At 53.7% G+C, this 23,350-nt stretch overlaps 1 protein-coding gene across 1 annotated transcript in view; it reads right to left on the reverse strand.

Moving 5' to 3' along the window:
• Positions 1-23,350, reverse strand: part of LAMA3 (laminin subunit alpha 3) — a 169,955-nt gene that overhangs the window by 37,476 nt on the left and 109,129 nt on the right. Inside the window, exons 38-50 of the mRNA XM_054180143.1 lie at positions 21,100-21,209; positions 17,362-17,442; positions 15,887-15,993; positions 12,888-12,938; positions 11,877-12,028; positions 10,490-10,600; positions 10,272-10,383; positions 7,933-8,100; positions 6,714-6,910; positions 4,527-4,643; positions 3,519-3,673; positions 2,415-2,556; positions 104-203 (exon numbers count right to left, since the gene is read on the reverse strand). Coding sequence (XP_054036118.1) covers positions 104-203; positions 2,415-2,556; positions 3,519-3,673; positions 4,527-4,643; positions 6,714-6,910; positions 7,933-8,100; positions 10,272-10,383; positions 10,490-10,600; positions 11,877-12,028; positions 12,888-12,938; positions 15,887-15,993; positions 17,362-17,442; positions 21,100-21,209 — 1,603 coding nt within the window. The remainder of the gene's footprint in view (positions 1-103; positions 204-2,414; positions 2,557-3,518; positions 3,674-4,526; positions 4,644-6,713; positions 6,911-7,932; positions 8,101-10,271; positions 10,384-10,489; positions 10,601-11,876; positions 12,029-12,887; positions 12,939-15,886; positions 15,994-17,361; positions 17,443-21,099; positions 21,210-23,350) is intronic.

Consider the following 23,350-nt stretch of genomic DNA (forward strand, 5'->3'; position numbering starts at 1 on the left):
CTTCTGCTCAGATCTGTGCTGCAGAGCTTTGCCCAGCTGGCAGAACTCCTGCTTCAGGGAAAGCTTGTGCCAGCCCTGCTGCCACCACTTTCTTCCCCAGTACCTTTCAATGTCCTTTCAGTCTCCTGTGCTTGATCCAGCAGGGCACTGCTCTCAGTTTTTAACTTGGCAGCTTTTCCTGAGAGGTCTTCTCTCTTCACAGTCTGGGGAGAGAAGTGCCAGGCTGCTTTAGTCATGGAATCAGAGAATCATGGAATCAATAAGGCTGGAAAAGACCTCAGAGATCAGCAAGTCCAACCTACTACCCAACACCTCCTGACAACTAAACCATAGCTCCAAGTGCCATGTCTCCAATCCCCTCTTGAGCACCTCCAGGGATGGTGACTCCACCACCTCCCTGGGCAGCACATCCCAATGGCCAATCTCTCTTCCTGGGAAGAACTTTCTCCTCACCTCCAGCCTAAACCTTCCCTGGCACAGCTTGAGACTGTGTCCTCTTGTTCTGGTGCTGCTTGCCTGGAAGAAGAGACCAACCCCCTCCTGGCTACAACCTCCCTTCAGGGAGCTGGAGAGAGCAATGAGGTCTCCCCTGAGCCTCCTCTTCTGCAGGCTAAGCAACCCCAGCTCCCTCAGCCTCTCCTCACAGGGCTGTGCTCCAGACCCCTCCCCAGCTTTGTTGCCCTTCTCTGGACACCTTCCAGCAGCTCAACATCTTTCCTAAACTGAGGAGCCCAGAACTGGACACAGAGCTCAAGGTGTGGCCTCAGCAGTGCTGAGCACAGGGCACAATGACTTCCCTGCTCCTGCTGGCCACACTCTTCCTGATGCAGGCCAGGATGTCCTTGGCCTCCTTGGCTCCCTGGGCACACTGCTGGCTCCTGTTCAGCTGGCTGTCAATCAGTACCCCCAAGCCCCTTTCTGCCTGGCTGCTCTTACATTCCAAGAGTAAAAGAGATAGTCCAATCTAGTTTAAAACCCCAACTGTACAGTAGGAAGATTTCACATGAAGAACATCAAGGTGAATTTAAACAGAACACAGCCTTGGCCTTTGGCAAACTTCTGACAGCATTTTAGGGCATTCAGAAGAAATTTCCAGCAGCAGGTTGTGGATACCACAGCCCTGCTGCAGATCAGGTGTGCAGTGCTAGTGCCAGGTGAAAGAGAATGCCTGAAATCACAGATGCAAAGAGTTCATTTTGTAGGAAAAGCCTCTAGGATCACCCAGTCCAACATCAACCCAGCCCCACCATGGCCACCAAACCCTGGCCCCAGGTGCCATGGCCACAGCTCTCTGTAACACCTCCAGGGATGGGGACTCCACCACCTCCCTGGGCAGCCTCTGCCAAGCCCTGAGCACTCTTGCAGCAAAGACATTTGTCCTCATCTCCAACTTAACCCTCTCCTGGCACAATTTCAGGACATTTCTTCTCCTTCCTTCACCTGATACTCGAATTCCCTTCAGTGCTTACCAGGCTCTTATGCAGCTGTCTTTACTTGGATGACCACTCACAGGGACAGCCTCATCAGAAAGGCAGCAACTACCCTGTTTAGTCCTGAACCAAGACTACAGGCTCACAGGATGTTAGGGTTTGGAAGGGGAAGGGAACTCTGGAGATCATCCATTCCAACCCCCCTGCCAGAGCAGGACCACAGAATCCAGCACAGGTCACACAGGAACACATCCAGACAGGGCTGCAAAGGCTCCAGAGAAGGAGACTCCACAACCTCTCTGGGCAGCCTGCTCCAGGGCTCTGGGACCTTTACATTAAAGAAGTTCCCCCTTGTGTTGAGGTGGAACCTCCTGTGCTGCAGCTTACATCCATTGCCACTTGTCCTATCCCAGGGAGCAAGTGAGCAGAGCCTGTCCCTGTCCCCTTCCTCCTGACCCCCAGCCCTCAGATATTGATAAACATTGATCAGATCCCTCTCAATCTTCTCCTCTCCAGACTAACCAGCCCCAGGGCTCTCAGCCTCCCCTCACCAGGCAGTGCTGCAGTCCCCTAATCATCCTGGTAGCCCTCTGCTGGACCCTCTCCAGCAGATCCCTGTCCCTGAAGTGGGGAGCCCAGAACTGAACACAGTAATCAAGATGAGGCCTCAGCAGGGCAGAGTAGAGGGGGAGGAGAACCTCCCTGGCTCTGCTGGCCACACTCCTCTCCATGCACCCCAGGACCCCATTGGCCTTCATGGCCCCCAGTGCACATTGCTGTCCCATGCAGAGCTTGTTAGCCACCAGCACTCCCAGGTCCTTCTCCCCAGGGCTGCTCTCTAGGTCATGAACAAGCACCACAGCAGCTCACACAGTTGCCACAGCCAAATGAGATGTGCCAGGACACCTGGCTCTGTCTCTGACAGTCACAAACCCAATCCAGCTGCAGCAGCTCCCCATCAGTCAGCCCCTTCTGGGTACTTACCAATAAAGCTGAGTCAGCTGCATTCCCAGCTTTGCTGGCTGCTTCCTCTGCTGCTTTGATGGCATTGATAATATTGTCATAGGCAGTGGAAGCCTCCACAGCACAGCCCACCAGCTCATCCTTCCTGTAGCTGTTCTTGATTCTGTTGGAAAGAGGGGGGCAATGCAGCCTCCTGCAGGCAGAGTGCCCTGGCACCCCTGAACTCAGGGTGCAGCCAAGGAATCCTCACACAGAAAAAGGCTTTCAGCTGGATTTGCAATCCCATTCTGCTAAAACCATCAAGCTTGGGGGCAGAGCAATATGAAAAGACTCTTCAGAAGATGGGGGAAGCTCAGGGGTCATCAGGAAGCAGTCTGGCTGATGCAGTGCTCTGTGTGATCAACACTTAGCACTTTGTCACTCCAGACAGCCTCACCCTGCCTTTGCCAAGTAACTGCTGCCTTCAGTAGAAGGAGGGAAGCTCAGGTGCCTGGCAAGGCTCAGCTGTGGGGCTCCAAAGAGGCCTTTAAATGAGTGTATAGCAGAAGTCACCAAGGCACAGGGCTGATCAGCTGCCCCCATCACAGCCCCTACCAAATACACTTCAGGGCAGAGCAGCTCAGGGAACTGCAGATCCCAGATCACCTCTGGCTGCTGCAGCATCCTGCAGCAGCAGCAGCAGCCACACCAAGCCTGTCAGTGGTGCAGATGTCTGCATGCACAGCCTGCTGCTGGACAGATCCCACATCACCTCTGGCTGCTCCAGCATCCTGCAGCAGCAGCAGCAGCCACACCAAGCCTGTCAGTGGTGCAGATGTCTGCATGCACAGCCTGCTGCTGGACAGATCCCACATCACCTCTGGCTGCTGCAGCATCCTGCAGCAGCAGCAGCAGCCACACCAAGCCTGTCAGTGATGCAGATGTCTGCATGCACAGCCTGCTGCTGGACAGATCCCAGATCACCTCTGGCTGCTCCAGCATCCTGCAGCAGCAGCCACACCAAGCCTGTCAGTGATGCAGATATCTGCATGCACAGCCTGCTGCTGCAGGTGAAGGCACAGGCAGAGCCATGCAGCCTTGGGTGTTGCACACCACAGCTGCTCCTCTACAGGAATGGCAACATACTTTTCCAGTTGCTTTGCCAAGTCTTCCAAAGCTTTGGCATGCTCCTCAGCCCTCACCACCAGTGGTTCTTTGCTTGCTGATAGGGAGTGGTTTGCCAGCTTGGCATTCATGTCCTTCCTTGCTCCATCCAGCTGGGCAGCCAGGCCTTCATATTCCTGAGGGGTTAGAAAGGTGATGGTTTATTTGTGCACCAAGGGCTGGATTCTGTCCTCCTCTGTCTCCTTCACTGTTACAAACTCCTGGCACTTGGGGACACCAAGGGGAAGAAAATTATCTTACAACTTAATCTGCAGGTTCCTGGAAACAACTTGTACTCATTACATGATGCTTCTAGACCCATTATGTAAAAGCTGAGGGAGGCTAAAAACCTTTCCACAGCCCCAAGGGAGCCTTGTGCAGCCCAGCATCCCCTCTCTGGCAGTGGTTGAAGGCAATTGCCCAGAGACACATACAGGAACAGCACCATCACTGATGCTATTTCTCACAGTTACTCTCCCCAATTCAGGCAGAATCATTTAAGTTGGAAACCCCCCCTTGGAGATCACTGAGTCCAACCATTACCTAACACTGCCAAGTCCACCTCTAAACCATGTCCCTAAGTGCCACAGCTACACAGCTTTGAAATACCTCTAAGGAGGGTGACTCAACCACCTCCCTGTTGCAGTGCTTGACAACCCTTTTGGTGAAGAAATGGTGCCAATACACAATGGCACAGCTGCAGGCTGTTTCCTCTTGCCCCAGAGAGCTGCAGCTCAGTGTCTTCCTCAGGCACATCCTCAACAAGCTTGGAAACCTGGGCAGGCTGTTTCCTCTTGCCCCAGAGAGCTGCAGCTCAGTGTCTTCCTCAGGCACATCCTCAACAAGCTTGGAAACCTGGGCAGGCAGGAGCGTCTTGCACCCAGGATGGGCTGTGAGAGCCTTCCCTTTTTGTGTGCTAGCCACTGAGTTCTGCTGCCCACTAGAGTGGCACCAAGATACTTAACCTGAACTTGGGAGGGTTAAGTGTACCTCTTTGCTCTTCTGCAGCAGCCCCAGCACGCTGGTGGCTTGTGTGAGGGAGGAGCGTGCGGAGCTCAGGATTGCCAGGATCCCACTCTGCTGCACATTGGTCTCCTCAACTCGTTTCTGAGAGAGAATGAAAGGTTAGAGAAGATGTGAGAGGTGACCTCATTGCTGTTGCTAAAGCTGTGCAGGGTGAGTGCCCAGAGGCTGGAGCCAGGCTCTGCTGGGGGATGCCCAATGCCAGCACAAGGGCAGTGGTGGAAGCTGAGGCAGGGGAAGTGCCATGGAAACAGGAGGAAGGATTTATCCCTGAAGAGGCTGCCCAGGGGGGTTGTGGAGTCTCCCTCTCTGGAGATATTCAAAACCCCACCTGGATGTGTTCCTGTGTGCCCTGCCCTGGGTGACCCTGCTCTGGCAGGGGGGTTGGACTGGATGAGCTGTGGAGGTCCCTTCCAGCCCCTAACACTCTGAGACTCTGTGAATAATGAAGGCAAGGAAAAGCACACCTAGTTTGCAGTGGGATTTACTGCTGTGTTAAGCAGATGCCTGCAGTGTCTGGGGACTAATGTGATCCTACTGATGAGAAGAGAGAGAAAACTCAGGAGTCTGCAGTGGTGTAATGTACAGCTGGGCTGCAGGCTCCAGCACTTAACTGTACATAACTGTATGCTGATACTCAAAAGCAGTACAGGGCAGCTGAGATGAACTGTCAGGACACAACAGCTGAGTGTCATAGAACCCTAGAATTGTTTGGGCTGGAAAAGCTGTCCAGGATCACCCAGTCCAACCAGCAACCCAACCCCACCATGGCCACTAAACCCTGGCCCCAGGTGCCATGGCCACAGCTCTCTGGAACACCTCCAGGGATGGGGACTCCACCACCTCCCTGGGCAGCCTCTGCCAAGCCCTGACCACTCTGGCAGCAAAGACATTTTGCCTCATCTCCAACCTAAGCCTCCCCTGGCACAATTTCAGGCCATTTCCTCTGGTTCTGTCACCTGATGCTAGGTGATGCTAGGGAGAAGAGCCCAACCCCCACCTTACTCCAAATTCTTGATCTCTCAAACCTGGAATCTTGATTTTCCTGATCCTTTCTGTTCTTCCAAAGGCAGAAATAAAGTGACTACACCACCCCTTCATCTGGAGAGCTTACCAGAAAAGAAGAATGAAACCTCTCACCTTATCCTCTTGAAAGCTCTGAGGGGGGTGAAGCTCCTTGGTCTAGAGCAGCCCTGTGGCAATCCACAGCGCAGCTCTAGGGCAGAGTCACACCGCACACAGCCAGCCTGCGCCTTAGCAGACTGGCTGGGGAGCAGCACTGTGCTAAGCAGTGACAGCAGAGTGGAGGGACAGCAGTGACAGCATTGTGGTCTGACAGCAGGGTGCTAAGCAGGCTTTCAGGACCAAGGCAGTGAATTACAGAATGGGTCCTGCAGCACAGCCTTATTTCTTGCCCTGTTCCCCCCGGCTGTATCATCAAGCAGTGCTCAGCAGTGGCAGCTGCTTCTTGTCACCTCTGTGATGAGAGCTCAGAAGCAGGTCTCTAGAACATGAATCCCAGATAGAATCATAGAATCAACAAGGTTGGAAAAGACCTCAGAGGTCATTAAGTTCAACCTATCACCCAATACCTCCTGACAACTAAACCATGGCTTCAACTGCCACATCCAATCTCCTCTTGAATACCTCCAGGGATGGGGACTCCACCACCTCCCCTGGGCAGCACATCCCAATGGCCAACTACCCTTTCTGGGAAGAACTTTCTCCTCACCTCCAGCCTAAACCTTCCCTGGCACAGCTTGAGACTGTGTCCTCTTAATTAACAATTTCACATCACTGCTCCCTCCTTTCCTGCCTGGGAAAGCCAAGCACTTGCTATGAAAAGCACCTCAGCAGCAGGGATTTGGTCTAGACTAGAAAACAAAAAGGTCAGTGACAGCTGAAGAGAAGGGCTCAGTACAGACCCTGCTTCCCTGCTCTCATCAAAGCTCTGCCTTGGTCAAGCTGTCCTGGTCACCTAGAGAGGCCATGAGCAGGAGCAGGCCCCATTGCCACCTGTGCATTAAGAGATGGAAAGAGCCCTTGGGGAAAGAGGAAGGAATTAGTGCTCCCTGACTCTGCAAGGCCAAAAGCAGTCCCTGAAAGCTCTTATTCCCTGAGCTTTAGCTTTCTCCTCCCAAACCCTGGCTTTACCTTGATGTCTTCCAAGAGAACGCCATTGTCTCTGTTTAAGTTTTCAGCCTGCTTGATCTGTCCTGAGGCCTGGTTCAGAGCTTCCTGGAGGTCACTGATCTTGGACTCATAGCCAGCCAGTGAATCTCTCACCATTTTAATCAGCCCCTGGTTCTCTTGGTGGTACTTTTGCAGCTGGTTCTTGACACGTGCCAGCACTGCAGTGTCAGAAGGGAGAAAGAAAAGGTTTGCTCAGGGAAGGGAAGCAGAACAAACTTCCTTCCAAAGGGGTTGGCACTGGGCTGGTGAGGCTGTGGTGGTGTGAAATACTCAGCATCCTCTGCAGCAGTAATTTCAGTGCCATCACATCAGAGCTGCTGTTCAGCCCCTCACAGGATCAAATCTGCTCACAAGTTTGCTGCTGCTGCAGACACAGAGCACAGATAAACATCTCCTTGGCTGCCTCCACACTGAGGAGGGATGAGGACGATCTGCAAACACTGAAGTGTTTGCTTTTGTTATATGGAGCTAGCAAAAGGTCAGCAGCAATTTCATCTGCAACACAGACATCTAGGGTCACACTAATCATGAAAGCCTCCTCTGTGATCAATGGAGACACAGAGAATTCATTCATAGAATGAGTTGGCTTGGAAGGGACCTCAAAGCTCATCCAGTTCCAACCCCACCTGCCATGGGCAGGGACACCTCCCACCAGCCCAGCTTGCTCAAGGCCTCATCCAGCCTGGCCTTGAACACCTCCAGGGAGGCAACAACCATGACCTCCCTGGGCAGCCTGTGCCAGTGTTTCACCACCCTCACTGCAAAGAATTTCTTCTTGATCTCCACTCTCAGTGTCCCCTCTTCCAGCTTCAAGCCATTCCCCCTTGTTGTATCACTCCCAGCCCTTGTCACAAGTCCCTCCCCAGCTCTCCTGGAGACCCTTCAGGTACTGGAAGGCTGCTCTAAGGTCTCCTCAGAGCCTTCTCTTCTCCAGGCTGAACAGCCCCAGCTCTCCCAGCCTGTCCCCACAGGGGAGGTTCTCCAACCCCTGATCATCTTCATGGCCTCCTCTGGACCCTCTCCAGCAGCTCCCTGTCCTTCTTTCCCTCCTATTGACTAACAACTGCGACACATCCCAGGGACACATTGCACACCGCCTCTGCCTGTGCTGCATCCCAAACACCCCCTGGAGATTCAGATGATCCTAGGGAGGCAGAAGCTGAGAGAGCAGAGTCCTTACGCCGCTGAGCCTCCGCTCGCTCCTCCTCCGCCTGGGCCTGCGCTTGGCCGAAGCTGCGGCTCCGCATCTCCCTCAGCAGCCGCTGGGCTTCAGCCAGCCTCAGGGCAGCGTCTCCCAGGGGCAAGCTGTTACCTTCTGGGCTGGCACCAGCTGCTTGCTCCAACAGCACTGCAAGAAAGCATTGTCAGGGAGAGGATGAGCTGAAGCCTATGGGAAAGGCACAAGTGACAGAAGTTTGCTGTCTGAGAAAGACCTCTGCTGCTGACATTCAGAGAGTCACAGGATGGGCTGGGTTGGAAGGGACCTTAATGATCCTCCAGTTCCAAGCCCCTGCCATGGGCAGGGACACCTTCTACTACACCAGCATGCTCAAGGCCCTAGCCAGCCTGGTTTTCAACACTTCCAGGCTTGAATTCTCCAGAGCTTCCCTGGACAACCAGTGCCTCACCACCCCCATGGGGAAGAATTGCTTCCTGATGGCTCATCTCAGCCCAGCTTCTTCCAGTCTGAAGCCATTGCCTCTCATCCTTTCCCTCCAGGCCTTTGTCAAAAGTCCCTCTCCAGCTCTCCTGTAGTTCTCTAATTCATATAACCATAGAATCATGTAGGCCTGAAAAAGCCCTTTAAGATCATTGACTCCAACCACCCTCCAACTGCACCAAGTCTGGTGCTAAACATCTCTGCCTCCTTCAACACCTCCAGGGATGGGGATTCAACCACCTCCCTGGGCAGTTCCCTTTCAGTCAAGAAGTTTCTTCTAATGTCCAACTTAAATCTCCTCTGGTGCAGCTTGTGGCCATTTCCTCTCACCCTGCCAGGTCCACCTAGGGAGCAGAGCCCAACCCCCACCTCACTGCAGCCTCCTCTCAGGGAGCTGCAGAGAGCAAGGAGGTCTCCCTCAGCCTCCTCTTCTCCACACTCAACACCCCCAGCTCCCTCAGCTGCTCCTCCCCAGCCCTCTTCTCCAGACCCTGCCCCAGCTTGGTTGCCCTTCTCTGGACCTGCTCCATCTCTTTAATGTCCTTCTTAGAGTGAGAGGCCCAAAACTGAACCCAGCACTCAAGCTGTGGCCTCCCCAGTGCTGAGTACAGGAGGACAATCCCTGCCCTGCTCCTGCTGCCCACACCATTGCTGCTCCAGGCCAGGCTGCTGGTGGCATTCCTGGCCACCTGGACACCCCCTGGCTCATCTTCAGCTGGCTGTTGACCAGCACCCCCAGGTCCTTTCTCTGCTGGGCAGGTTGCAGCCACTCTGCCCCAAGCCTGCAGCATTCCTGGGGCTGTTGTGGCCCAAGTGCAGGACTTTCTGGAAGTGCTGATTCTGTCTGCTCCCACAAATAACTTTGCCTACAAACTGCAAGTGTCCAATAACCTCTGTAGAAGCCAGTGAGGGCTTCCTGCCAGTGTAGGACCAATGCAGACAGTCCTGTCCCCACCCAGCTCACTGGCCACCTGGGCACACCTTGGCTCATCTTCAGGCAGCTCCTGACCAGCACCCCCAGGGGGTATCTGCTGGGCGGCTTTCCAGATCCATTTTGGATGAACTGTACCCCATGTCACATGGCCAAAGCTACTCAGATGGCCTCAGGCCTGACATTTGCACTCACAGAATCATGGAATCAGAGAATTGTCAGTGCTGGAAGGGACCTCAACAGTTATCCAGCTTCAAACCCCCTGCCATGGGCAGGGACACCTCACACCACAGCAGGTTGCTCACAGCCACATCCAGCCTGGCTGCAAACACCTCCAGGCAGGAGGCTTCCACCACCTCCCTGGGCAACCTGTGCCAGGCTCTCACCACCCTCATGGGGAACAACTTCTTCCTCACATCTAATCTCAATCTCCCCATTTCTAGTTTTGTTCCATCCCCCCCAGTCCTATCCCTCCCTGACACCCTCAAAAGTCCCTCCCCAGCTTTCCTGTAGCCCCCTTCAGATCCTGGAAGGCCACAACTAGGTCTCCTTGGAGCCTTCTCTTCTTCAGACTGCACAACCCCATCTCCCTCAGCCTGTCCTCACAGGAGAGGTGCTCCAGCCCTATCAGTCCTGTGACCAAGCTCACAGCAGTCTAACTTAAGAGTCTATGACAGCAACCCAGAGTGAAGTCAAGAAAGTCAGGTTGCAGCCTGTGGTAAAGCTCCTCTGTCCTTGTTCCCTGCAGGCTCCTAACCTACCATTAGAGCCTAGATTCCTCATAGGAGAAGTAAATTCCACAGCTCTAAATCCTGACTGATGAAGGTAACTTCTAAGAAACCCTCTCAGGCTTCGTTAAGACTATTGGAGAGAAACTGAGAAGAATCCACAGACCAAAACAGGCTCTGAAATGAGAACCTCTTTTCACCTTGGATATTCTTGACAAGGATTTGTATTCTGGAAACCAAATCCTTCCCCTTCTGATGAGTTTGGCCAAAGCTGTTGAACAACATCTCAGCTGCTTTGTAGTTCACCTCAGCCTAGGAAGGGAAAGGAACAGATCAGAAGTGTCAGGATACTATGATGATATTAATGACAATATTTAGCCAAGAGGTGTGCAGTCTGAGACTGACTTGGTCAAGTCACCTTTTCCTGGAGAGCATTTACATCATGGTTTAGGTTGCTGAATTCTGCCTCCAGCTCATCCACCTTCGACCCCTGCTTGCGAACCCCAGAGCGGAAACTGTCCAGGGACAGCTGGGAAGAAAGAACCAACACACACACACATCACCCACACATGGCAGGTGCCTGAGTGCAACCACACTGCCCTGACAGGGTGGCCAAGGCATCAGGCCCAGCCGGCATGGATTCAGGAAGGGCAGGTCCTGCCTGACCAACCTGATCTCCTTCTACACCCAGGGGACCGCCTGGTGGATGTGGGGCAGGCTGTGGATGTAGTCTGCCTGGGGACACAGCCTCAAGCTGTGCCAGGGGAAGGTTAGGCTGGAGGTGAGGAGAAAGCTCTTCCCAGAGAGAGTTGTTAGCCACTGGGATGTGCTGCCCAGGGAGGTGGTGGAGTCCCCATCCCTGGAGGTGTTCAAGTGGGGATTTCTACTGTCCAGTCTGAACCTCCCCAGTCACAGCTTGAGGCCCTTCCCTCTTGTTCTGTTGCTAATTGCCTGTGAGAAGAGACCAGCAGCAGCCTCTCCACAACCGCCTTTCAGGGAGCTGTAGAGAGCCAGGAGGTCTCCCCTCAGCCTCCTCTCTTTCACACTAACCCTCCCCAGCTCCTTCAGTTGCTCTCCATCAGATTTCTTCTCAGGCCCTTCCCAGCTTCCTTGCCCTGCTCTGCCCTGGCTCCAGCACCTCCACATCTCTCTTGTGTTGAGGTGCCCAGAACTGGTCACAACATTCTAGGTGTGGCCTCATCAGAGCTGATGTGAGCTAAACTTGCTGTATGTTCCCTTGCAAGCTGACAAGAGGTGGCCTAGAATAGAATAGGACCAGACCAGGTTGGAAGAGACCTTCAAGATCATCACATCCAATCTATCACCCAACACCATCTGATCAACTAAATCATGGCACAAGTGCCACATCCAGGCTCTTCCTAAACACCTCCAGGGATGGGGACTCCACCACCTCCCTGGGCAGCACATCCCAAGGGCCAATCTCTCTTGCTGGGAAGAGCTTCTTCCTCACCTCCAGCCTAAACCTCCCCTGGCACAGCTTGAGACTGTGTCCTCTTGTTCTGGTGCTGCTTGCCTGGGAGAAGAGACCAACCCCCACCTGGCTACAACCTCCCTTCAGGGAGTTGGAGAGAGCAAGAAGGTCTCCCCTGAGCCTCCTCTTCTCCAGGCTAAGCAACCCCAGCTCCCTCAGCCTCTCCTCTCAGGGCTGTGCTCCAGACCCCTCCCCAGCTTTGTTGCCCTTCTCTGGACAACCTTCCAGCATCTCAACATCTTTCCTAAACTGAGAGGCCCAAAGCTGGACCCAGGACTCCAGGTGTGGCCCTGAAGCTGCAGTGGCTGCCTACCTTCAGGTCCTGGATGTGTGCCTCCAGCCGCCTCATCTGCTCCAGCGCCTGGCTGCTCCTCTGCACGTTCTGTAGCCGAGACTTGATCAGCTGCAGCTCATCCCCCATTGTGCTCAGGTCCTTCAGCAGTGTCATCACACAGCTGTCACAAGCTGGAGGGAGCAGGAGCAGAGGAACACAGCACACAGAGAGAGCATTCCACTGAGGACATGAGTGAATGAGCTGCAATGGAGACCCCTTTGACGCTTGGCCTTCATGCAGCACCAGGTGACAAAGGCAACAACAGAGCCCACAGTGGGAAGGAAAGGGACTAGAGCCAGAGACAAGGAGGCCCCATTTACATCTAGCCAGCTGACCACTGCTTTTAGCATGTTCCCAGGTGTCTGGCTGCAGGTTTGAGTTTCAGTGATTGGGGTGGATTGAAATTCCCTCCCCCCCCCCAGCACAAAACTGCCAGAGCAGCTCAGCTGAAAGCAACTGCAGCTGGCTTCACAAGCACAACTACAACCTAGAAATGGGGAATGCAGTGAATCTATACTAAAGAGATAATATTTACACACATATAGATACAATTTATAAACAACAGCTTCCCCCTCCCTGCTCCCTTCCCTCCCCCTCCACACAGGACAGGAGAAAAGAGGAGCAAAGCAGAGGGAGAGCTTATCAGCAATGCAGCCAAGGTCACCAAGCCAGCAGAGAGCCAGAAGCTAGAGTGAAGAAGTTGAAAAGAGAGAGTTAGTTGACCCAACTAACTTTGCCTTGGTTTTCAGGCCGAAGGGATGACTTACACCCTCTCATCCTTTTCCTTTTGCATCCAGTGGTAATTTCGTTGCATTTTACTACTTTCCACTCAAGATCTGTGGGAAATTTCCTAGGAACAGGCTAAACCTACCACAGGGATTCACTGCAGGAGACCTCCAGCCCTGTCTGAACTTCCCCACCCCTTAGGAGAGTCCCCAGCCTGCAGCCAAGGGCGGCAGGCGGCCATGCAGGTGAGGGTCCCCCACTTACGGTCACAATCTTCGTTGGGATCCACATCCTTTGGGTCGTTGTTGAAGCATTCTGAAACCACAAGAGTGTCATCAGTGACCAGAGCTGTCTGCTGCACAGGCCACTGCTGCATGTTTGCCCTCCCTTTCCTGGTTGGCACCCATTAAACACAGCGCTGCCCTCTCGCAGTTCCATACCCGCTGTGAATGAGCTGCATGCCCGGAGGGCTTGAGCCTGCCAAAACATGCACAGAATCAGAGCATTGTCTAGGCTGGAAAAGCCTTCTGAGATCACCCAGTCCAACCAGCAGCCCAAACACACCATGGCCACCAAACCATGGCCCCAAGTGCCATGGCCACAGCTCTCTGGAACACCTCCAGGGATGGGGACTCCACCACCTCCCTGGGCAGCCTCTGCCAAGCCCTGACCACTCCGGCAGCAAACAATTTTTTTCCTCATCTCCAACCCAACCCTCCCCTGGCACAACTCCAGGCCATTTCCTCTCCTTCTAGCACCTGAGCCTAGGGAGCAGAGCCCAACCCCCACCTCACTGCAGCCTCCTCTCAGGGAGCTGCAGAGAGCAAGAAGGTCTCCCTCAGCCTCCTCTTCTCCACACTCAACACCCCCAGCTCCCTCAGCTGCTCCTCCCCAGCTCCCTCAGCTGCTCCTCCCCAGCCCTCTTCTCCAGACCCTTCCCCAGCTTGGTTGCCCTTCTCTGGACCTGCTCCAGCCTCTCAATGTCCTTCTGGGAGTGAAAACTGAACCCAGCACTCAAGGTGTCAGTCAAGAAGTTTCTTCTAATGTCCAACCTAAATCTGTTGCTGCCTGTGCCAATCCCTGGCCACTCTTGCAGCAAAGACATTTGTCCTCATCTCCCAACCTAACCCTCCCCAGGCACAATTTCAGGCCATTCCCTCTCCTTCTATCACCTGAGACTTGCCTGACTCTTGCTAGTGGACAAAATGATAGCAGTAAGAATTGCTTCCATTCTGCTGGGAGTCATTTGCTGAGACATTGCAGCACTTGCATACTGCCAGCCCAGAAGGCCAAGGGCAGCCTGGGCTGCAGCCAAAGCAGTGTGGCCAGAGATGGAGAGAGAGGATCCTGCCCCTCTGCTCTGCTGTGGGGAGACCTCACCTGCAGTGCTGTGTCCTCCAACACATGTGAGACATAGACCTGATGGAGTGGGCTCAGAGGAGGCCACAAAGATGATCAGAGGGGTTGGAACTGGATGATCTTTAAGGTCCCTTCCAACCCAAACCATTCTCTGAATCTGTGAGTCTATCAAATTCCAATGCTGGTGGAATTCTGTTGCAGAATTCAGCTAAGAGCAGACAGATTTCAGCTGCCACTGAGTTAAGCACAACCATTTATTGCAGCTCGTGCTCCAACAGCACCAGCCAAGAGCTGGGGGAATGGGAAAGCCTGGCCCAGTGCCCAACGTCACACAGAAGGAACCTGCTGGAGCCTGCTGTGCTGCTGATCACAGGGAGTTTAATTCCTCATGCAGAGCAAGAGAGGTGGCTGAGGAGGATACAGAGCTGGAGACAAACTGAAAACAAAGAGGCCTGTGGAATTTTGCCCTAGGGATGAGTTTGTCCCAGCACACTCCTGCCCCAGAGAAAAGAAAGGAGTGACAAAACATCTGACATTGCTTGGCTCTGTTCCACACAGGTAGGGACAGAATAAAAGTGCACTACTTCAGTGAGGAAATATGAAATGAGAACAAGGGGTGATGGCTTCTGACTGGAAGAACCTGGGTTTAGATTGGCCACTAGGAAGGAATTCTGTTGGTGGTGTGGTTGCCTGGAGAAGTTGTGGAGGCACAGAGCCTGGAAGTGTTGAAAGCCAGGTTGGAGAGGGCCTGGAGCAAGCTGGGTTGGAATTAGATCATCTTTAAGGTCTCTTCCAACCCAACCCATTCTATGATTCTATGAACTAGCTGCTGAACAGTTACTCCAGCAGTTCACATCACTTGCTGGTTTCTGTGAGCAAGGAAAGAGGGGGTGAGCCCTGGGCAGCTATGTGAAGGCAGGAGGAAGAGCAGTGCAGGGAGCTGAAGAGCACTGGAGCCAATAGGAAACATTCTTTTGAGACATCTCTGACATCTGAGGAGGAAAAGCTGCCTTCAGGGAAAGAAAAATGTCATTTGCTTGGGGAATGAAAAGATGGGGTAATAAAGGCCCTCCTCAGATACAGTGGCCATTGTGCTTCTGAACAGGACTGAAATGAACTGAGACAAAGACAGTGTGAGGCATGTAGGCTCAGGCCCTTCAGACATGCAACAAAATGCTTTGGCTTGGCAGGGAACCTGTTCCAGTGTCTCACCACCCTTGTGGGGAAGAAGTTGTTCCTAACCTCCAGTCTCAATCTCCCTTCTTCCAGCTCAAAGCCATTGCCCCTCATCCTGTCACTGAATGTGGTCTAGTGCAAGGTGCAAGGAGCAATGGTGCATCAGTGGATGTAAGCTGCAGCACAGGAGGCTCCACCTCAACACAAGGGGGAACTTCTTAACTGTAAGGGTCACAGAGCCCTGGAGCAGGCTGCTCAGAGAGGTTGTGGAGTCTCCTTCTCTGCAGACTTTCAAGCCCCACCTGGATGTGTTCCTGTGTGACCTGTGCTGGACTCTATGGTCCTGCTCTGGCAGGGGAGTTGGACTCAATGATCTCTTTGGGTCTTTTCCAACCCCTGACATCCTGTGAGCTGTGATCCTGTGTCCCTGCAGGGGGCTGGAACTGGATGAGCTTTAAGGTCCCTTCCAACCCAGACCATTCTAGGATTCCATTTCTGAAGGGAAACGCAGGATAAAATGGCTCAGGAGGGTGAAGCTGATGGCTCAGAACAGCCCTTGTGCCTCTGTGGTGTTATGCTGTGAGATACTTTGCTTTTTGTCACACATGCTTTGTATTTCCTACAAGTCTGCATCTCTCCTTCAGTTCAGTGCTCTAAACAGCCTCCTTCCCTGCTTCCCAGAGAGCAAGCTCTGCTGCCTGCCCTGTCCACAGCCCCTCCTCACCTACCTCCAGTCAAGTGGTCACAGCTGGCCAGCTGCCCATTGCTATCACAGTTACATTTCTGGCAGTGGCCTCCATATATCTGTGGAGTCCCAAAATATCCTGGAGCACAGCTAGAGAAAGGAGACAGGAAATCATTTTGCATGAAACATTTGAAGCCACTTCTGTGAAGTAAACTTTTCCCTTGAGCAAACAACTTAAGTAAATAAAAATCACAAGCCCCAAAAATACCAAAGGAAGACAAAAGAAAATCAACCAAAAGAAGAACCAAAAACCAAAACCAAAGCACCACCAGCAAAACCAAGCAACCAAAACAACAACCAACCAACCCCAAACCAAACCCTCCACAATTGTTCTCCTGAAGGAACTCTGAAGAACTTGAGGAATAGAATAGAATAGAATAGACCAGACCAGGTTGGAAGAGACCCTGAAGATCATCAAGTCCAACCTATCACCCAGCACCATCTGATCAACTAAACTATGGCACCAAGTGCCTCATCCAGGCTCTTCCTAAACACCTCCAGGGATGGGGACTCCACCACCTCCCTGGGCAGCACATCCCAAGGGACAATCTCTCTTGCTGGGAAGAGCTTCTTCCTCACCTCCAGCCTAAACCTCCCCTGGCACAGCTTGAGACTGTGTCCTCTTGTTCTGGTGCTGCTTGCCTGGGAGAAGAGACCAACCCCCACCTGGCTGCAACCTCCCTTCAGGGAGTTGGAGAGAGCAAGAAAGTCTCCCCTGAGCCTCTTCTTCTGCAGGCTAAGCAACCCCAGCTCCCTCAGCCTCTCCTCACAGGGCTGTGCTCCAGACCCCTCCCCAGCTTTCTTGCCCTTCTCTGGACACCTTCCAGCAGCTCAACATCTTTCCTAACCTGAGGAACCCAGAACTGGACACAGGACTCCAGGTGTGGCCTCAGCAGTGCTGAGCACAGGGCACAATGACTTCCCTGCTCCTGCTGGCCACACTCTTCCTGATGCAGGCCAGGATGCCCTTAGCCTTCTTGGCCCCCTGGGCACACTGCTGGCTCCTGTTCAGCTGCTGTCAACCAGCACCCCCAAGTATCTCTCTGTTTGGCTGCTCTCAGCCACTCTGCCCCCAGCCTGTAGCTCTGCCTGGGGTTGTTGTGGCCAATGTGCAGCACCTGGCACTTGGATTTGTTAAATGCAATGCTGTTGGACTCTGCCCATCTGCCCAGCCTGGCAAGGTCCCTCTGCAGAGCTCTCCTACCCTCTAGCAGATCAACTCCTGCTCCCAACTTGGTGTCCTCTGCAAACTTTCTGATGATGGACTCCATTCCCTCATGCAGCTCATTAATAAAGATATTGCATAGGATTGGTCCCAGCACTGATGAGGCCTTGAGCAACCTGTGCTGGTGGGAGGTGTCCCTGCCCATGGCAGGGGGTTGGAACTGGGTGGTCTGTGAGGTCCCTTCCAAGCAAACCATTCCATGAAGCTGTGAGTCTAAGAGCCAGGTGACCTACCGCTCACAGCGGGCTCCGGCGTAGCCTTCTTTGCAGAGGCACTGAATTTCTTCACCATTTACCACACAGCCAGTTGCAAACCTTGGAGAAGCAGAAACATGACAGTGAGCTCATCATCAAACAGGTTTGACCCTCCAGAGGCTAAGCTCAGTGAAATGACTTGCAGATTACAAAGCTGGTTTACTCCTTCTCAGCTACTATCATTGCTCCTGCATTGATTGCGGGGACTAATTCTATTTCTCCTCTAAACTCTTTCCTCAGACTAAAAACAAAGCCCCAGACACTCATTTCCTGGCCCTCAGGACTGAGGATGATCGTTCACCACCCAAAGGAATGCCTAAAATACACCCTGACAGTGATGTCCTGTAACAAACCAAGCCTGAGGAGCTATGTTCTCCTTCCAGGCAAGAATCAACAGCCTGTGCTAGGCAACACTTCCTCCTCCTTGGGCAGCCTGGTTTAACCCAGGCAGAAGAGAGTTGTGCACCACTTCAGAGAGCCCCAGGCTACAGCTGGGGAACACAATGAGCAGTTCTTTGTGTGCTCTTGCTCAGCAGGCTCACCCAGATTCAGAGTTCTCCCAGAGGAAAACCATTTGGGGGCCAGCATTTGGGAAGGAGAAGGCAGGAGGTGAAGCATGAGAGGTCAGGTTTGCTATTTCCACTTTTTAACTGGGAACAGTTGGATAAAGCAAGTCACAGGATCACAGAAGGCACAGGGTGTTAGGGGTTGGAAGGGACCTCAGGGGATCATGGAGTCCAACTCCCCTGCCAGAGCAGGAGCATAGAATCCAGCACAGGTCACCCAGGAACACATCCAGACAGGGCTGGAAAGGCTCCAGAGAAGGAGACTCCACAACCTCTCTGGGCAGCCTGCTCCAGGGCTCTGGGACCCTCACAGTCAAGAAGTTCCTCCTCATGGTGAGGTGGAGCCTCCTGTGCTGGAGTTTATATCCATTGCCCCTTGCCCTGTCCCAGCCTGTCCCTGTCCCCTCCCTCCTGCCCCCCAGCCCTCAGCTATTGATAGACATTTATTAGATCCCCTCTCAGTCCTCTCCTCTCCAGACCAAACAGCCCCAGGTCCCTCAGCCTCTCCTCACCAGGCAGTGCTCCAGTCCCCTCAGCATCATCCTCAGTGCCCTCCCTTGGACTCTCTCCAGCAGATCTCAGTCCCTCCTGACCTGGGGAGCCCAGACCTGGATGCAGTATTCCAGGTGAGGTCTCTCCAGGGCAGAGTAGAGGGGGAGGAGAACCTCCCTGGCTCTGCTGGCCACACTCCTCTGATGCACCCCAAGTCTGTGAGTCCAAGATGTGTCTGCACTGCTAATTTGACAAGGTGGGGAAGTGTCCCCCCAGCCATGCAGGTGGGGGTGCACTTCCATGGCAGGAGTGGTCTGTACCACCCCAGTGTGCAGCCATGAAGCTGCAGAGGCTTATGGCCTCCTTGGGTATTTCAGCACTTTGAAAGCAACAGATGACTGAAAATCTGATCAGTCAGCCCCAGGCAAACACCTGCAGATTCACAGTGAGAAGCCAAAGCTGTCAAAACCAGACCCATCAGAGCCTTCTCTGATCAATGCAAAACCTGCCCGTTGTCTGCTCCTGTAAACCTCTTCCTGAAGGCTTCCTGGTGCTTGCCAATGCCCCTGGCAGAGGCCACCTGCTGCCTTTAGCAATTTGTAAGGTTGATTTGAAAGGAATTATTTGGGTTTACCTAACACAGAATCACAGAAGGGCTCAGGTTAGAAAGGGCCTCAGAGGTCATCTACTCCAACCCCCTGCCATGGGCAGGGATGCCTCTCAACTAGCCCAGCTTGCTCAAGGCCTCATCCAGCCTGGCCTTGAACACCTCCAGGGAGGAGGCAGCCCCAGCCTGTGCCAGAGCCTCACCACCCTGATACTCAAGAACTTCTTCCTCAGCTCCAGTCTAACCCTGCTCTCCCTCACCTTCAAACCATTCCCCCTTCTCCTGGCTCCAGACACCCTCAGGAAAAGTTCCTCTGCAGCCTTCCTGCAGGATCCCTTCAGGTCCTGGCAGGCAGCTCTGAGGTCCCCCTGGAGCCTTCTCCTCTCCAGGCTGCACACCCCCAGCTCCCTCAGCCTGTGCTCACAGCAGAGCTGCTCCAGCCCTTGGATCATCTCTGTGGCCTCCTCTGCACTCACTCCAGCAGCTCTGAGTCCTTCCCATGCTGGGGACACCAGAGCTGGAGGCAGGATTGGAGGTGAGGTCTGAGCAGAGCAGAGTCAAGGGGCAGAATCCCCTCTCCTGCCCTGCTGCCCACACTGCTCTGGCTGCAGCCCAGCACACAGCTGCCTGCAGGGCTGCATGAGGGCACTGCTGGCTCCTGGGGAGCTGCTCAGCAACCAACATTGTGGATACCTCATCCCTGGAGGTGTTAAAGGCCAGGCTGGGTGAGGCTTTAAGCAACCTGGTCTGGTGTGAGGTGTCCCTGTCCATGGCAGGGGACATGGAACTGGATGATCTTTGGGGTCCCTTCCATCTCAAGCCATTCTGTGACTCAGAATGCACACAAAGGGCACATTCCATCAGCACTCTCTGCTAGCCAGAGTAATGCTGCTAAAGATCACTGACATCTTGCATTGGAGTGAAACAAGAAGGGCTCTGGACATGCCCAGTGAGGGAGCAGACCTTCATCCTATCTCCCTCACTATGGAGCACCTGGTAGGTTTGTTCAGAAGCCCAATACAGCTGCCTGGGGCTCCCCAGGGCAGAGAGCAGTGTGGTGCAGGAAGTGGGAGGCAATGGCATCACTGAAAAAGGCAAGGCTGGGAGACAGAGCATGAAGCTCCTGCTGGTCTAACATGCCTCATGTGGGTCTGATGTGTGGCCAGCAGGAGCAGGGCAGGGATTGTGCCCCTCTGCTGGGCACTGGTGAGGCTACACCTTGAGAATTGTGTCCAGTTTTGGGGTCCTCACTCCAAGAAGGACATTGAGAGGTTGGAGCAGGCCCAGAGAAGGGCAACAGAGCTGGGGAAGGGTCTGGAGAAGAGGGCTGGGGAGGAGCAGCTGAGGGAGCTGGGGGTGTTGGGTGTGGAGAAGAGGAGGCTGAGGGAGACCTCCTTGCTCTCTGCAGCTCCCTGAGAGGAGGCTGCAGTGAGGTGGGGGTTGGGCTCTGCTCCCTAGTCTCAGGTGACAGAAGGAGAGGAAATGGCCTGGAATTGTGCCAGGGGAGGGTTGGGTTGGAGTTGAGGAAAAATTTCTTTGCTGCCAGAGTGGTCAGGGCTTGGCAGAGGCTGCCCAGGGAGGTGGTGGAGTCCCCATCCCTGGAGGTGTTCCAGAGAGCTGTGGCCATGTCAACCTGTGACAGAAGGAGAGGACACAGTCTCAAGCTGTGCCAGGGGAGGTTTAGGCTGGAGGGGAGAAGAAATTCTTCACAGGATGATTTGCCATTGGGATGTGCTGCCCAGGGAGGTGGTGGAGTCCCCATCCCTGGAGGTGTTTAGGAAGAGCCTGACTGAGGCACCTGGTGCCATGGTGTAGTTGGTCAGATGGTGCTGGGTGATAGGTTGGACTGGATGATCTCCAAGGTCTTTTCCAACCTGGTTGATTCTGTACCCTGCATCCAGAGGGCTCTTCCAACCCAACCAATTCTGTGATTCGATGTTGGGGGATCTGAGACAACAGGATACAATCATCCTCCTGCTTGTTTTGTTGGTGGGTTGGCTTTGCCTTTTCCCCGTTCCCCTCTGATTGAGCTGCTGATGGCCTCTTACTTACCTGTTTGTGTAGGGGCAGGGACACACGCGGCAGGAGCCTTGAGTGGCGTCTCCAAAGTACCCTTCCTTGCAGCGCTCACACTGCTCCCCTGCTGTGTTGTGCTGGCAGCTCTTCAAAAGGGAACAAGCAAGACAGTTAGCAGTGCTCCACCACTCAGTGTGGCTTCAAGATGCTTTCCAAACATCACACACAGAATACTCACAGGAGAACTTATTTCCCTCCCACAATGTGGCTCTGAGCAACCTCAGAGATCATCAAGTCCAACCTACTACCCAATACCTAACACCTCCTGACAACTAAACCATGGCTCCAAGTGCCACATCCAATCCCCTCTTGAACACCTCCAGGGATGGGGACTCCACCACCTCCCTGGGCAGCACATCCCAAGGGCAAGTCTCTCTTGCTGGGAAGAATTTCTTCCTCATCTCCAGCCTAAACCTCCCCTGGCACAGCTTGAGACTGTGTCCTCTTGTTCTGGTGCTGCTTGCCTGGGAGAAGAGACCAACCCCCACCTGGCTACAATCTCCCTTCAGGTAGTTCTAGAGAGCAATGAGGTCTCCCCTGAGCCTCCTCTTCTGCAGGCTAAGCAACCCCAGCTCCCTCAGCCTCTCCTCACAGGGCTGTGCTCCAGACCCCTCCCCAGCTTTGTTGCCCTTCTCTGGACACCTTCCAGCAGCTCAACATCTTTTCTTTTTTTTTTTTTTTTTTTTTTAAGTTTGGTAAAGACCTCTAAGATCATCGAGTCCAACCTTCTACCCAACACCTTCATGACCACATAACCAGGGTGACCCCCCCCCTCCAGACACACTGCCTTTGGGGAGAGGGTTCTAACCTGAGGAGCCCAGAACTGGACACAGGACTCCAGGTGTGGCCTCAGCAGTGCTGAGCACAGGGCACAATGACTTCCCTGCTCCTGCTGGCCACACTCTTCCTGATGCAGGCCAGGATGCCCTTGGCCTTCTTGGCCCCCTGGGCACACTGCTGGCTCCTGTTCAGCTGCTGTCACCCAGTACCCCCAGGTCCCTTTCTGCCTGGCTGCTCTCAGCCACTCTGCCCCCAGCCTGTAGCGCTGCCTGGGGTTGCTGTGGCCAAAGTGCAGCCCCTGGCACTTGGATTTGTTGAATGCCATCCTGTTGGCCTCTGCCCATCTGCCCAGCCTGGCAAGGTCCCTCTGCAGAGCTCTCCTACCCTCTAACAGATCAACTCCTGCTCCCAGCTTGGTGTCATCTGCAAATGTATTGATTTTGGACTCAATGCCCTCATCCAGATCATCAATAAAGATATTGAACAGGATGGGGCCCAGTTTGACAAACATCCTTATTCCTGGGGCTAATTGTCACACGCATTTGGTTGGACTTGATGGTCTTAAAGGTCTGTCACCACCTAAATGGCACAAAACATTTATCCCTTATGGGGAGAGGATGAGCAAATTGGTTTTGCACTGCCTGAAGTGCTGCTGCTTGAAAATGGAAGTTGCTGAAATCCATTTTTGAGCAGCCACAAAAATTCCATCTGGCATTAAAGTGGCACTAAAGCTCCCAAGTTCTGAAACTGTTTTCTTCCATGTGCAACAGCCTGATCCAGTGCCCCACACAGCCAAGGGAGGGCTAATAAAGGGACAGATGGGAAAAAGAAAGTGAGCAATGGGCTGGAAGCAGCCACTGAGCTGAGTGCAACCTCATCTCATGGACTCTGGTGGCTTAGGGCTGTGGTTGAAGGTCCTGCTGCCATGCTACTGTGTTCAGCTATAGGGCCACCAACACAAGAGGGACATGGACCTGCTGGGGTGGGTCCAGAGGAGGCCACAAAGATGATCTGAGGGCTGGAGAACCTCTGCTATGGGGACAGGCTGAGAAAGTTGGGGCTGTTCAGCCTGGAGAAGAGAAGGCTGCAGGGAGACCTCAGAGCTACATTTCAACATCTGATGGAGACCTTGTGGTCTCAGACAGGGGGCAATGGGCACAAACTGGAAGCCAGCAAGTTCTACCTCAACATGAGTTAAAACTGAGGATCTCAGAGCACTGGGGCAGGCTGTGGAGTCTTCTCTGGAGAGATTCAAACCCTGTCTGGACACATTCTTGTGCAAACCTGTTCTAGCAGAGGGTCAGAGTGGAAGGCTCTTCCAGCCCCCACTTGCTGGCAATCTGTGACTCCATCTGCACCCGTAAGGTACAAGGAAGCCAGAGTGCAGTGCCAGAGCCACGCCACAAATACCTACCATGGTAGCTACCACAGGACATGCAACAGCTTG

Source organism: Dryobates pubescens, chromosome 3, assembly GCF_014839835.1.
Source record: "Dryobates pubescens isolate bDryPub1 chromosome 3, bDryPub1.pri, whole genome shotgun sequence".
Classification (NCBI taxonomy): Eukaryota; Metazoa; Chordata; class Aves; order Piciformes; family Picidae; genus Dryobates; species Dryobates pubescens.